General features: G+C 42.8%; 1 protein-coding gene across 4 annotated transcripts in view; it reads right to left on the bottom strand.

The window, feature by feature from the left end:
- Positions 1-14,665, bottom strand: part of POLR3A (RNA polymerase III subunit A) — a 51,416-nt gene that overhangs the window by 30,157 nt on the left and 6,594 nt on the right. For all 4 annotated transcript variants that reach the window (XM_083440293.1, XM_083440292.1, XM_083440294.1 and 1 more), the window contains exons 6-17: positions 13,382-13,621; positions 12,400-12,562; positions 11,143-11,279; positions 10,248-10,351; positions 9,191-9,332; positions 7,580-7,720; positions 7,048-7,117; positions 5,925-6,052; positions 4,899-5,037; positions 2,160-2,324; positions 1,120-1,292; positions 333-444 (exon numbers count right to left, since the gene is read on the bottom strand). In XM_083440293.1, coding sequence (XP_083296419.1) covers positions 333-444; positions 1,120-1,292; positions 2,160-2,324; positions 4,899-5,037; positions 5,925-6,052; positions 7,048-7,117; positions 7,580-7,720; positions 9,191-9,332; positions 10,248-10,351; positions 11,143-11,279; positions 12,400-12,562; positions 13,382-13,621 — 1,714 coding nt within the window. The remainder of the gene's footprint in view (positions 1-332; positions 445-1,119; positions 1,293-2,159; positions 2,325-4,898; positions 5,038-5,924; positions 6,053-7,047; positions 7,118-7,579; positions 7,721-9,190; positions 9,333-10,247; positions 10,352-11,142; positions 11,280-12,399; positions 12,563-13,381; positions 13,622-14,665) is intronic.

Genomic DNA, 14,665 nt, shown 5'->3' with positions numbered 1-14,665 from the left:
GCTAGCATGCCATTTAAGCCAGCCTCCACAATGCATAACATTGGCATGCCAGTACGATCTTTGCCCACGCCACTGATCTTTGGTTGCTAACTGTGCACCAACAGGCAATGCAACTCAGATTCAAATAGATGCTGGTCATATGGGCTGTCTCAGGTTCAAAGACCATCTGCATGCACTTGGAATTACATCTAAACCTGTGCTTCATGTTCTAGATCCAAGTGTTGTCTGAACTGCAACCATAACCTTTTGCTGCCTTCTTTATTTACTGGCAACAGAAAAATTAGAATGAGTGGGCAGCAGCCACTTGTTTTCTAAAGTCCTCACGAGCTTACCTTTTGAACCACAAAGAGCCATGACGAGGGGGCTGTTACTCTTGTCTAGTTCTCGAAGGCAGGCACTGCCAGCATGGTCTCTGATCACAGACAGCTCTTTCAGAATCAGCGCCTGGGAGGAGACTTACAGTTAATAAGCTGACCATTTCAAGAATTCACCTAAAGAGATTGATGCAGCGTAGCAAATCCTAACGACCAAGAAAAAGCAGAGTGTACCAAAGGAAAGCTCTGTCGGCTGATCATTGCAACAACAGAGGCACAACCAAGAATTTGGTCAAACTGACGAACATGCTGGCTTTCTGTGGGGGGTTTGTTCTAGCCTGGCCCCTTTGGTGCTTCAGAAGACCCAGAATCCAGGGAGGCCAGAAACTGCCTCTTTCTTTTTCCTGCACTTATTGCTGTTGGGAGGTGCCTGTTCCCTAGGTAGGGGGAACCCTATATTCAACCATCAGGAGATAGGAGGGTTCACCTATGGTGCAGCGAGAAGAATAGTGGCAATTAGGGAAAAGGAGAAACCTGAAGTCCCCAATCTTTCCCTGGGGACAACCTTGAGAAGATTAAGATTCTGATTCAGCACACTGATTTACTGTGATTTGGTCACTTGAAATGTGGCCCGTCTTCACATTTTGGGACTGTTTGGCCAAATCACAGCAAATCAATTTGCTGCATCAGAATCTTAATAGTTATGCTTCACCCTTGAGAGGGTAAATAAGCAAACAGCACACAACATGACTTCTGATTCATTACTAAGAATGAGTAATTCTCTATCAGATGGTATACAACTCACCTCTAATGTCTCTTCTGCTGTACAGCCAGGTTGCTGCTGCAGTTTGCCAGTCTTCAAGGCGTCAATATATTCATCACATTTCTTGTACCCAGCATTCAGAAGTTCATACTTTGCCTTCAGCAGCCCCTGTCCTGGAGTCACATCGCCAATTCCAATTGAAAATCCTCGATTAGCTAAGTGTTTGGAAACAACAGCCAAATGTACACATCAGCTCACTGAGTGCCACACGGAGAATTTTATCCGAGGTTATTTTTGTACTCAGGGTTTAACTTCTTATCCGTGCAGGATATATTTAGACTTTTCTAAAACTAGCAGAACTAGCTTTAAAAGTGTAGCATTTTTAGTAAATGGTCTTGCTGGTTTGTGGTACATTTTGACATTGTGTGTTCTCTTTGGGCCTTTCCAGAGAATCAATTGATAGGCATGGTTGTGGCTTCTTTATTCATTGCACAGGACCCAGATATTTTTTGTTGTTGCAAGGCCAGTACTTTTCCTGCACTCAAATTTGATTATCTTGTCACTGGGGAGTGTGTCACAATTCTTCCCTAAACAAGTGGCATCTATTGGAACGCGCCTGTGGCATCACTAGGGATGAACAACAACTACCTTCTTTGTACAATGCCTGTGCAGTTTAATGACTCTTAAAAAGTTATCCAACCCTAAGCTCCACCATGCCATGGCCCCAGTGAATTCAGTGAAAGGGAGACACAAATTCCAGACCTTAGTATTGACTCCAGTTTTGACTAGGAAGAGTCAGCTGTGGAGGCTCTTATTAGAACTATTGTGGTATACTAATTACAGTGTCAAAATTAGGAAGATCTGGGTTCAATTCCTCATTCAGGCATAAAACTCAGAGGATAGCTCAGTCAATATTTCTCAGCTAATCTTCCTCTCTGGGTTGTTGTGAGGATAGATAAACAGGGGTGGGGAAGAACTGTGCATCACACTGCCCTGAGCTCTTTGGAAGGAGCGCAGGATAGAAACATAATGCAATAAAAAATGAATAAAATTACTAGAAAGCCACTTTTCAAGGTACTTACAGAGGTAGACAGGAGCAAGTCTGGCTAGCCGTGACATCGCATCAGCTGCCTCCACTTGTCCCCAATCTCTCAGCAAAATGTAGAAGATATTATTCTTGGATCCAGACCCTAAAGTTCCTTTGTCCATGCTGCCAGCCATCAACTCACTATTGTGGATTGCAACGTCTGGGGAAAAAAAAGTCAGAAACTTGTCAACCTAAGCTTCCCGTTTTCAGCTTTTTCAGACTCATGACCACTTTTAGCCCCAACATGGCAACATTTCATCCCTTCTCTTATAATAATAATAAATAATAATAATAATAATTTTTATTTATACCCCGCCCTCCCCAGCCAAGGCCAGGCTCAGAGCGGCTTACAAGCAATAATAAAAACAAGTTGAATGATTACAACTTAAAAACAAAATTAAAATACAACATTAAAATATTGAAACATTAAAATATTAAAATGTAGCCTCATCGCAGGAGGAGAAGGAAAGGAAAAAAGAAAGAGAAGAAGGGAATCAAATTGGCTCCAAGCCAAAGGCCAGGCGGAACAACTCTGTCTTACAGGCCCTGGGGAAAGAAATCAGATCCTGCAGGGCCCTGGTCTCATGAGGCAGAGCGTTCCACCAGGCCGGAGCCAGTGTTGAGAAGACCCTGGCTCTGGTTGAGGCTCATCTAACTTCCTTAGGGCCCGGGACCACTAGGGTGTTGCTATTTATGGACCTTGAGGCTCTCCGTGGGGCATACCAGGAGAGGCGGTCCCGTAGGTACAAGGGTCCTAGGCTGTGAAGGGCTTTTAAGGTCAAAAGCAGCACCTTAAATCTTAAAAAAACTCTTCTCAAAATAATGGTGGCAGGGCTACTTATGCAACCTAGTGTACATTACGGCATTACCCGGTTGTGGTTCCTGGTTTGCAAATGGGAAAAACAGTGCTTTAACACACCCAGAAACCTATACGGTAGATGCAGAAACGCTGAGAACTCAAGTTGTAAGGCGGGGAGGGTGGGTGGTAGAATCCAAGCATATTTCGGTCATTTCGTATTTTGTAACAGTTTAAGGCCAGCAGGGCATATAAACAAACACAAATTCTCAACCACAAAGGTCATGGGACTTCTTACAATTAAAACTAGTTACAAGAATAAATACAGAGACTAAAACAAGGACAGAGACATAACTGAGCACAGTCAAACAAGAGCCTGGCTTTCTGTATGTGAGCTATATTTCTAAAACAAGGGGAGTCCTTTTCTTATTCTGACATGTCAAGGACTGCAAAGCTAAAGTTGGCTTTGCTAATTTAATAGACAAGACAAGCAGGACTGTCTCTTCATTCAACATGCACCTATAAGATGGATGTGCATTTTCGCCTGGGGTCTATAGCATCCTCCAAAGGACTTTCTGGTTCAGCCACAAACAATATTGAGCTGCGGGCGTCCACACCTTCCTTGGGAACATCTGCTTTTGGGCAGCAAGAAGACTTTCAAAGCAAGCCTCAGCAGTATTTTCTACAACAAAAGGCCAATCAAGTAAACCTCTCTTTGTAGAACATGCTGCAAGCATTTGCCCAAATCGAGTTAACCTCGTAAACACTGTTCTCATTCCAAAAATAATCTAGGAACTGTTAAACAGTTTGATTTCAACTAGAACAATGGTTTGAGGTTAAGTTAGTTTCAGAAATAAAAACAACCCTCCCCACAAAGTCAGATTGCTCAAGTTTTGCCCAATGTTCAGCTCCTATGAAAGGAACAATCTGCACTGCACTTGCCAAACAGTTTCATAACAGTATATATTTAAAGAAGATGAATAAATGAGCAAGTTAAGTTAATTTGGGTATGCAGGAGGTATTAAATAAATTTAAGGAATCGCAGAAACAGGGAGAAGGAAGTCAAGTTTTGAAACATCAAAATGATAGTAAAATCAGTGAAATGTATAAATCTGAAAAGTATTTTCGGTCACCTCCCAGCTTGACTACTGTAATTTGCTCTACGCGGGGCTGCCCTTGAAGCTGTCCCAGAAACTCCAGCGGGTGCAGAATGCTGCAGTGAGGCTCCTCACAGGGTCTCTGCCATGGGAGCATATTCACCCAGTGCTTTTCCAGCTGCATTGGCTCCCGGTGGAGTACAGGGTCAGATTTAAGGTGCTGGTTTTGACCTTTAAAGCCCTTCACGGCCTAGGACCCTCGTACCTACGGGACTGCCTCTCCTGGTATGCCCCACAGAGGACCTTAAGGTCCATAAATAGCAACACCCTAGAGGTCCCGCTCCCTAAGGAAGTTAGATGAGCCTCAACCAGAGCCAGGGTCTTCTCAACACTGGCTCCAGCCTGGTGGAACGCTGTGTCTCATGAGACCAGGGCCCTGCGGAATCTGATTTCTTTCCGCAGGGCCTGTAAGACAGAGTTGTTCCACCTGGCCTTTGCCTTGGAATCAACTTGATCCCTTCCCCCTCTTTCTTTTTCCTTTCTCCTCCTGTGAAGAGGCTGCATCCTAATGTTTTAATGTTGTATTTTAATCTTTTTAAATTGTATTTTAATCAACTTGTTTTTGTTATTGGTTGTTTGCCGCCCTGAGCCCGGTCTTGGCTGGGGAGGGCAGGGGATAAATAAATTTATTGTTGTTGTTGTTGTTGTTATTATTATTATTATTATTATTAAAATTTGAAGAAGAAGAAGAAAGCACAAATCTCCAATAAACCCAGCGGCCAGTAAGCATGTCAGAAGTTACAGTTGCCAAGTCTCAGGCTTCCCCACTACCTCCACTTACAGGAATCGTTGCTGCACAAGTCTTCTCCTTTGCCACAATACTGCTTGCCCTTGGTTCGAAGGTTGGCTTTGACAGGACAACTGTCACTAGGCTTCAGAATGATACCGAAGACCTGCTTTCCTGTCCACAGGGTTACAGGCTGGAAGAGGACAAAGGATTATGAAGACAAGCAGAAGAGCTTCCACTAAAGTTATAGAACTAGAACATGCAAAAACATTATACTTTAGGACCCCAAACGACTCTTCCACTTCTTTTCAACTATTCCAGCTCAAGGAGCAACATATAGCTCAGCCGGTAGAGGACGAGACTCTTAATCGCAGGGTCGTGGGTTCGAACCCCACGTTGGGCAAAAGACTCCTGCCCTGCAGCGGGTTGGGATAGATGACCTTTGTGGTCCCTTTCCAGTTCTTCATTTCTAGGATTCTAAGCAATGGGATGGTGCCACGGTTTCAATCTCTACCAATTAAATTGATTAAACCAATCAACTGAAGTTTTAATCACAGATTAAAACCTGCCCTTTGTTCAATCCACGAGGCAGAGGTCAAAAGATACAGCCACGCAAATATGTCTGCTCCCTTCCACCAAATGGAAGAAGACCCGTCTCTTTGTAATCAGAATTTGCAACCAAGCACTGCAGAGATGGTTCATTTAATGGGGAAACTCTTATGGTTATCCTTTTGCCAGTAAGAATTACATCGATAACTGAAGAAGCGTGTGTTCAGCTGAAGTCAACGGAATTTTTTATCTGGAACAGCGATGGGAACATTCATTTTTGAAACCCAACATGGTGTATTAACTGCAGTGTAACACATTTAGTGTCACGGGGGAGACAGATGTGTTCAGCTATAGTCCAGTTTGAGACTCTGCCACCCTCCAGAAAGGCCTTTTGCCCTTCCTCAGAGCTTGCCTTTTGATATACTGCACAACAACATCAGGGAGACCCGCTCCACGTCCAGGCAAAAGAACCTCGCCAATTTATTACTGACTAAACTCAAGTGTGCACTCTTTCTCCAAGACATTCCATACCTTGAGAATTGCTGGCGGTGGGAGGCGAACTTTTATTTTCTCATCCTTGCCAACCAGAATAGAAGCGATAATCTGACAAGCTTTAGCTCGATCGAAGAAAGTGTCCTTGAGGGTGAGGAGGTAAGCCCCTAAAATGGGAAATACAGAACACAACTCAAGCACTTCCGTATAAGAGGATAGGCTAGAAAGGGCATTGAGTAACATACACTATAAATGTATACATGGCAATACATTTAAACGTCATCAGATCACATGGAACTGCAGTGGCGTGAAAGAAAAATGCATCTTAATTATCTGCATTAATATAAATAAATTTCATGCAGGTTGCATTTTGGATGCTAGAAAGGCCGAAAGGTGTTTAAAAAGAGAACAATGAAGGCAAATATTTTACCACATGGCTCTCCTTGTACACATCCTAGAGACAACAAGGCAAAGATTAAGAATATCTCAGCAGCGGCCACACTTAGGCCCAGGTCTTCAGTGAAGAAGTTCCAATACTGATGAAATCCTGCAGTCCATGCAGAACCCTGCTTTGCAGAACGTTGCACCTCTACACCCATGCATCTCTGTGTCATGCCCAGCAGGAAAATTGCTCTTCAGAAGAGGCACCACTATATCAATGACGCCATATTAAAAATTCTTTTTTTTGCAAGGAGGTATTATTCTATCAGGGATGCGGGTGGCGCTGTGGGTAAAAGCCTCAACGCCTAGGGCTTGCCGATCGAAAGGTCGGCGGTTCGAATCCCCGCGGCGGGGTGCGCTCCCGTTGTTCGGTCCCAGCGCCTGCCAACCTAGCAGTTCGAAAGCACTCCCGGGTGCAAGTAGATAAATAGGGACCGCTTACTAGCGGGAAGGTAAACGGCGTTTCCGTGTGCGACTCTGGCTCGCCAGAGCAGCGATGTCACGCTGGCCACGTGACCTGGAAGTGTCTTCGGACAGCGCTGGCCCTCGGCCTCTTTGAGTGAGATGGGCGCACAACCCTAGAGTCTGTCAAGACTGGCCCGTACGGGCAGGGGTACCTTTATTATTCTATCATGCATGAGCAAGGAAGATCTAAGAGGTCTTGAAAACAAATGAGTGTCTCATAACACAGGTAAACGCATATTTGACTTCAAATACAGACCTGTAAGGAAATCCTGAATTGCAGCAATAAGGGGCTCTCCATTTCTTGGTGTTACCAAGTTTGCTTTAGTCTAGATGAAGGAAGATATATTAACTAGGGAAACATGGCACAATATTTCAAAAACTCTTATTATGTACATGATCATACTACTACAAGATCTTTCTACTCCTCCCTGCGACATAACACACGTTAGATTCCAGTGCATTTTCTTAATGCAATAAATCTGTTAAGGGTTTGATAGGGCTTCATTGCCTTTATTGTCCATCCTGACAAGATTGTTCTACAAAAGGAATGGGGCCAAATCTGGCCCTCAGCAGTTTCTCTGCCCTGTTTTCTTTTAGGTAACTTTCCTCTGTACTTATCTCCGACTCTTTCCCCTTCCTCACAAAGTGGAAGCATGAAGGAAAGCAGTTAGCAAAATGCAGACTTTGTGCAGTTCTTAAAAGGTTTCAACTAGTAAAAGAAATCAGGCAGCGGGGAGTGAACCTGCCCCATCTCAACAGGCAGTAGTATGTAATAGGACTTTGCTTACCCCCATCAGAACAAGGGCTTCTGCTTTCGCTTCTTCGGTTTGAGGAAGATGAAGATTCATCTCATCGCCATCAAAGTCAGCATTGTATGGTGTACAGACACATTCATTAAATCTGAAAGTCCGGTGTGGTTTTACTCTAGCCTGGAAAAAACGTATCAGAAGAAAAAATCCAGAAGAAAAAAATACTGTGTAAAACATACAAGGAATTCAGAACGTATCAACAGTATTTGGAAAACGCTTGGAAAATTTGTGCTTTTGCCTTTACATAATTTCAGTTTTACAAAAAAAAAGAGAGGACTTGCTGCATCAAATGACAAGTTTATTTCATTTTTGCCTGGCACTGCTGGAGGGTTAAGATAATGTAATGATGTAGGCATTGTGAGCCATAACTTTACCCAACTCTTAGACAGGAGAAAACATGATGGCAGTAGGATATCTGGGCTTGTACCTACAGCACAGATCTGGGCTCACACCCTTCCGTGTATCAGTTATAGGGAAAGTCTAGCAAACAACCACTATATGCATTATCTTAATAATTTAAAGTATATGGTGGGTGTACACATGCAGCAGAATGAGGTGGTAGAATATACTGTACCACATCAGACTGCAAGTGGGGAATTACATATTTGAATGCCCCCCTATGTAAAGGGCTCCTTGCAAGTAGAAAAGTAAAACAGACTGGCCTAGAGACATCCCCCACTCCTACCAATACTCTAGTTTTATACATGCAGACAGGTTTGGGTGTCTGAACCAGAGAAGCATTAAAAGTGTACTCTCTGCTCCTTTGCAAACCCAAGGTGATTTTACTATTCCACTTTGCTGCATACACAGAGCCAGCTTTGCTCGGGCACATATCAGGAAACCTGAATTTTAGATTTAACTGGCTAACATGGTCCAGAAAGAGAGGTGTGATCACAGAAGGAACTCCTCTGTGAATGACAACTCTTCTCCTGCGAAATGGAGAAGATCCTAGGGTTGTTTTATTTAGTCAAAATCTCAAGGCAGTGTGCAATATTAAGAACATAATACACAACATAATAGTAAAATAATCATAACAGCCCCCGTCCCAAATCTAACAGGCCATAGATTATTTAATGGCCAAAGGCCTGGGTAAGATGAGTGTTTTCACCTGGAGCCTAAAGACATGTAATGATGGCGCTAGGTGAGCCTTTCTGGGGAGAGCATTCCAGGTGGGGAGCCACCACAGAAAAGGCCTGTTCTCATGTTGTTGCCCTCTGAATCTCTCAATAGCAGCCAAGTCATGATCATTGCCTTATCTGACTTGAATAATGTTCTACTTAGCTTGGATCTGGGGCAATGGTAGCCAAACCACACAGATGAAATTACAGAAGCTGGGGAATAGTTACTCAAGTTAGATAAGGTAGCAGGCAACATGTACTATTTGGATCATGTAAAAATCACACAGATCACGCCCGAAGCCTGGCAGGCAGAAATCAGTGATCGTGCTCCTTTTCTCTCGCAGAAGAATAACTCTTGCACAAAAGCCTTAAGAACTAAATAATTTATGTGTTAGGTGACCAATTATGATGATGAATGGTAACAAAAATAAATACGCCCCAGGGAACCACAGCAATAAGTTGCTATGCTTACTATATGAGCCATGATGCTGAGCTTGTGCAAAGAGGGTTGTCGATTGAACAGGACTATATCGCCATCTATGAGGTGTCTCTCCACAATGTCCCCATACTTCAGTTCTTGAGCCATCTTCTCACGGTTTCCGTATTTCAAAAACCTGGGGGGAGGGAGGGGGAGAGAGAAAGAAAGGAAATCTATCGTAAGAAATAATCAGTCTTAGAGGAAATGATTGTCTTCCAGTTATACAGCTGCTCTTCCACAGGACTGCTGAGCTTCTTCGGTGATAAGAAAGGAAATCACAGCTGAAAGCTTTTCCGTACCATTTTACAACAGTGAAGGTAACTTTTTAAAGTTAGAGGGAGGGTGAGAATCTACTTGTGCAAACGGATGCAGAAAACACCAACAATTTACAAAAGTTATGATCATTAAACAACGCTTAAGACACATGTACGAATAAAGATTTTGGAAGAGGGGAAAGCATCCATTTTTAGGTGCTGCCTACTGCAACCCATACATGTGCACTCTCAGAAAGGGCATTCCCTCTTGTGTGAGAAGGAATATCTCTTAAGACAGCACTTGATGGATGCAGTTTTATAAGGACTCACATTATACAACTCTTGACTTTTGAACCTATGTTGCTCAGTTAACTTGGGGTGTGTTCCTTTGCTCCTTTTTAGTTCAGTGTTTTTAATCACTTCACCTACCCACTGAAAGGCTGCAGGCCCTAGTCCTAGTAATTATGATTATCAGCAGTTCATGGGAGAAGAGCAGGGCACTTAGCTTACCCTCAACCTATTTTTGAAGGTCACACGCACACAGCAACTGGATCAAAATTAAGTTTTGCCCACCAGATGTGCCACTGCTTTTCAAGGCAAGTACTTAGTGAATTGTATAAGGAACAAATTTAGAATGTTTACACAAACAAGATTAGCATCTTAGGCAAGAATCATTGAAACTGAAAAGAGGGGAAAGAAAAAATCCAGATAGCCTCTCAGTATGTTCAAAACAAGCCCTAAACTTTCAAATCAAGTGACTGAAGTAAAATGAGTCTATTTCAGATACAAGGCCGCACCTTTTCATCTGTGTGTGCCTCTGCTGAATGAAGTTGGCACCAGGATGAAGCTCTGGACCATTCCGAACAAGTTTCCTCATAAAGTCGATGTTAGCTTTATTCACCTGTAATAGGAATGCTCGAATTAAAGGCGAAAAACTCACACAATTCTTGTGCAGAGCTTTGCCAATAATTTTTGCTGCCCTGGGTAAATCATAGTTATGTGATTTTCTCTGTATTATATACTAGGCAGCACAAACAACAACATATTAAACGATCAAGAGTTAAGTCAAGATAGCATTTTATTGCTGTTAGCTTAAATGCCTGTCACTCCTTTGTAACAGGGTAATACCTCAATACCCTGGGCTATCCCTTTACATCACACAACTGACAAGATGCCTCTGTTCTCTTCTTCTGCTTGGTGGTCTCTTCAAGGCATTTTGAAAACAGAAGGAGAAGCTTCTGGAATTTTAGCACTAGAGGACTTGCTAAGTTCCAAGTTTGGGCTAGCCCTATTCTTGTGCACATACTACAACTCTTTTCAAGATTATTGGATGTCATCTATAAAAATATACATACTAAATGACCTTTCAGCTTGGCAAGAGTGCAAGGAGCAGGGGGGAATGCTATTGTGAAGATACCAGATTAGCTTCTGAATTTAAGGAACAGACAACATACAGCTAAATTTCTGTCAACAGGACATAGGCCTGTCCTTTACAAGGATTGATACCAGGAGCAAGTCTGACATCCATCTTTTTCCCAAGTACAGCCTAAGTCAAAAGGGTGTTTAATTCCACTTGGTTATTCAAACAAAGCTTGAGATCTGATCTTGATAGAACCATGTGCAGACTCTCTGGAAGCTACTACAGCAAGGGGCTGCACCACACAACAGAAGATTTCATTTTCTCCCAATTACCTTCTCAGGAAATGTTAGTATTTTTGCAACATGAACAGGCACAGCCACTTCGTCAATGCGCAGGTTTGGGTCAGGCGAGATCACTGTTCTGCCCGAGAAGTCCACTCGCTTTCCAGACAAGTTTCCTCTAAACCGACCTTAAAGGAAGTGGAGGGAGGCGAGAAAAGAGAGCAAGTTGAAGCCGGTCAAGAAAAAAAACAACAACTCTGATTTTCCACAGAGAAAACAAACTGAAATCATTATTCTTTATTATTGTTATTTGTTGTTATCAATGTACAGAGTGCTTTATGCAGTTTAACAAACAAAACAATGTGTTCCTGCTGCAAGGAGGATAGAGTCTGAAAACGTGACCCAGGAATAAGCAATGGGGTAGCTGGGGACGAAGGAAGCAGGAGAATATACATTCAATTCTGTTGAATATATTTCAGCTCCGTTTCGGTAAGTGATGATGGCAAGAGGGTTAAACCAAAGGCTTCATGGAGAAAGTGAATTTTAAGAAGGTGTTTGAAGGACGAGAGATAGAGAGAGAGAAGTGTTGTTGTGCAAATGTTCTTAGAAGAGAGTTTTACACAGGTATAACGGATAACAAAGGTGGAGTTATCTAAGCTAGCAAGTAGAAGACTTTTGGATGACTTAAGGATTGAGCTGGAACATTTAAGGGGATAGGCAGGAAGGGTGTGAAATTAAGGTGGGGGCAAAACCACGGAGGACATTAGGTATAATGCACAGCAGCCTCTATAGAACAAAATATAGCAAACTCAACTGTGCTCATTTAGATTTACCAATTGCATCAGGAAATAAAAGGGTTAAAACTCACTAGCAAGTGTTAATGTGCACAAATACACTAGTAGCCTGCTGCCAAGCGCCTTGACAGTCAGCTGCAGAGTCTACCTGGCAAGTCCAACAAACAAAAGCTACAAAGCCCATATTGACCATTACGATATGACTGCACCGTTTGAAATACATGACCCCAGAGGGATAGTCTATATCCCACTTTCAGCAGTTGGTAATGGAGCTCAACACACAGATGTGTTTGCTTTCATTACTTCCCCCTAAAAACTGCTTTGGGAAGCAAGACAAAAATCCAAGAAATAAATGTAATCCTGAACAGCGTTTGGAAAAGGTTCCACCACCAGACTCCAGAAAGAGCATCTGTCAGACTAGCCAATACTGGGGCTACATGGACATGACGTAAGGGGGTTTCACATGTTCAGATGTGATAGCAGCAGGAGCCAGAGATTATGCTGAAACACCTACCCTGCTTTCCCTTCAGTCTTTGAACAAAGCCTCGTGTCCACTTCTTGGGTGCCATGTTGAGAGGAATGCCAGAGAGTTCACTATTGATGTACAGAGCGCACTGCAGCTGCAGGAAATCCCAATCCTCCATTATCATCTGAGTTTTGGCTCCTGATATTCTATGCTGCCCAACAACAAAACAGCCAATTCAAGAAAGGAAATTTCAACAAAAGCAACTCCATAGTTCTAGGGAACACTCGGCAAGTTCTGCAAGAATGTAACGATGTTCTTATGAGAAGCACAAATCAAATTTCTTTCATAAAGTTTTATTGCAAAACAAGGAAACAAAAATAACCAGAGTAGTAACCATTTCTGAGCAATTCCGAATATGGACTTCCAGATGTGAACTCAAGATCCGAGAACTAAGAACTTTTACCAGACCAAATGTATTATAGCTGCAGTTAAGATCTTTGATTAGGAACATATTGCACCCTAACCCCTTCAAGGTTGCCCAGAAAGAGAATTCTCTGGGGCTGAGAAATGGCTTTGTCCCTGGTCTCAGCTATGTTTTACTCCTGTGTAAAAAAAAATATCTTTGTGAATTTGCTGATTCTGGAAGAGCCTGATTCAATCCCTGCCGCAGCCACAAGCTGATTAAGGATGGCTGATGCAGACATAACATTACACCATAGATATAAGCAGAAGGGATAGGAGATTTGCATGGTAGGAAAGGAGTTACGAGGTCAGGAACTTTATGGCAACCCCAGGCCCAGACCAACCTCACGTATATATGCTTAGAATAAGAATGCAACGAAACTCAGGCACTCACAGAGTTTGAAGACAGCCTAAAATAAGGTGTCTCCTATGGACACTAGCCATGCATTTTACTACAAATTCAAAAGCTAATAGCATCTGTATTTAGGAGGGCATTCTAAAAAGCACTGTTAAGAAGCACAATCCATACCTACTTTAACCACAAATATAAAATTAAAGGGCAACTCACTTTTTTGATCACATCATTGAGGAAAATTATTTCTGTCAGCTTCATCGTTAAGTCATCCTCGTTGGTGCCGGATTTTAAGTCGCTCACCACGGACGGCCTAATGCAGAGCGGGGGGACCAAGAGTCGTGTCAGGATCAAGTCCGAAGGCTTGCCGGATTCAGGGTTCATCAAAAGCAGAGGGATGTCTTCTGCGGGAATTCTCTTTAGGATATTTAAAACCACTAAAGGATTCAAGTTCTCCTACAAAACATAAAGGGTTACAATCACACTTTTATCATTGCAGGGCGGGAAAGTCAGTTTCTGGCTAAGACTCAAGCAATGCCTTGTCCACTGATTTGTCAAGTAGCTTTAAAACCACAAGGAAGGGCGAAATGTTGTGCCAGCATTTCATGTTTTAAGGATCACAAATGTGTTCTTTACTTTCTTTAGAACACAAAGGCTTAAAAGGCTTAAGCAGACATTTCTCAAATTTTGCCTATTTCCTAAAGTTATTGGGCCATCCCCTATACAAAAAAAGTGGGTAGAACAATGGTATAAAGTATTGTACTTTGTACAGTAGGCTATAAGCTAGCCACACATAAATAAGAGGTTTCTACACACATGCAAATGAACCTTCCAGGCAAGGAATAGCATTGTCATAGTCCAAGGGCACATTCCAGTCAGCTGAAAGAACATGCTATCAACTGCATGGGTAGACAAACTAAGGCCCGGGGGCCGGATCCGGCCCAATTGCCTTCTAAATCCAGCCCACGGACGGTCCAGGAACCAGCGTGTTTTTACATTAGTAGAATGTGTGCTTTTATTTAAAATGCATCTCTGGGTTATTTGTGGGGCATAGGAATGCATTCATTATTTTTTTTTTCAAAATATAGTCCGGCCCCCCAGAAGGTCTGAGGGACAGTGGACCGGCCCCCTGCTGAAAAAGTTTGCTGACCCCTGAACTACTGCATCCACACACTTCAAGTATATGTGGCTTCATACACACACAGAACCCAGAGTCTAGACTGCGTATTTGCTTATGAAGGCCAAGTACACTTGCTGCCCAGACACAATTGTTTTAAGAGTATGAGGCAGGGCACCTAATGGAACTGCAGGCTGTTACCAGGGGACACACAAGGCTAAAAGCTTTCCTTGACAAAATTCAAGACGATTACAGCAGTTGGGAGACTGTGCAAAGTGAACATTCAGCTCTTCGAGCGGCAGCCAAGATTCACAGTGATTCAGCCCACACAATAACTCAGTGATTTTGGTACAACAACACATGTACTTTCACAGACTCCTGTG

Source organism: Podarcis tiliguerta (genome assembly GCF_965153285.1).
Source record: "Podarcis tiliguerta genome assembly, chromosome: 5".
Lineage (NCBI taxonomy): Eukaryota > Metazoa > Chordata > Lepidosauria > Squamata > Lacertidae > Podarcis > Podarcis tiliguerta.
The sequence above is the reverse complement of the archived record's forward strand: the minus strand, read 5'-3'. Positions and strand labels throughout refer to the sequence as shown.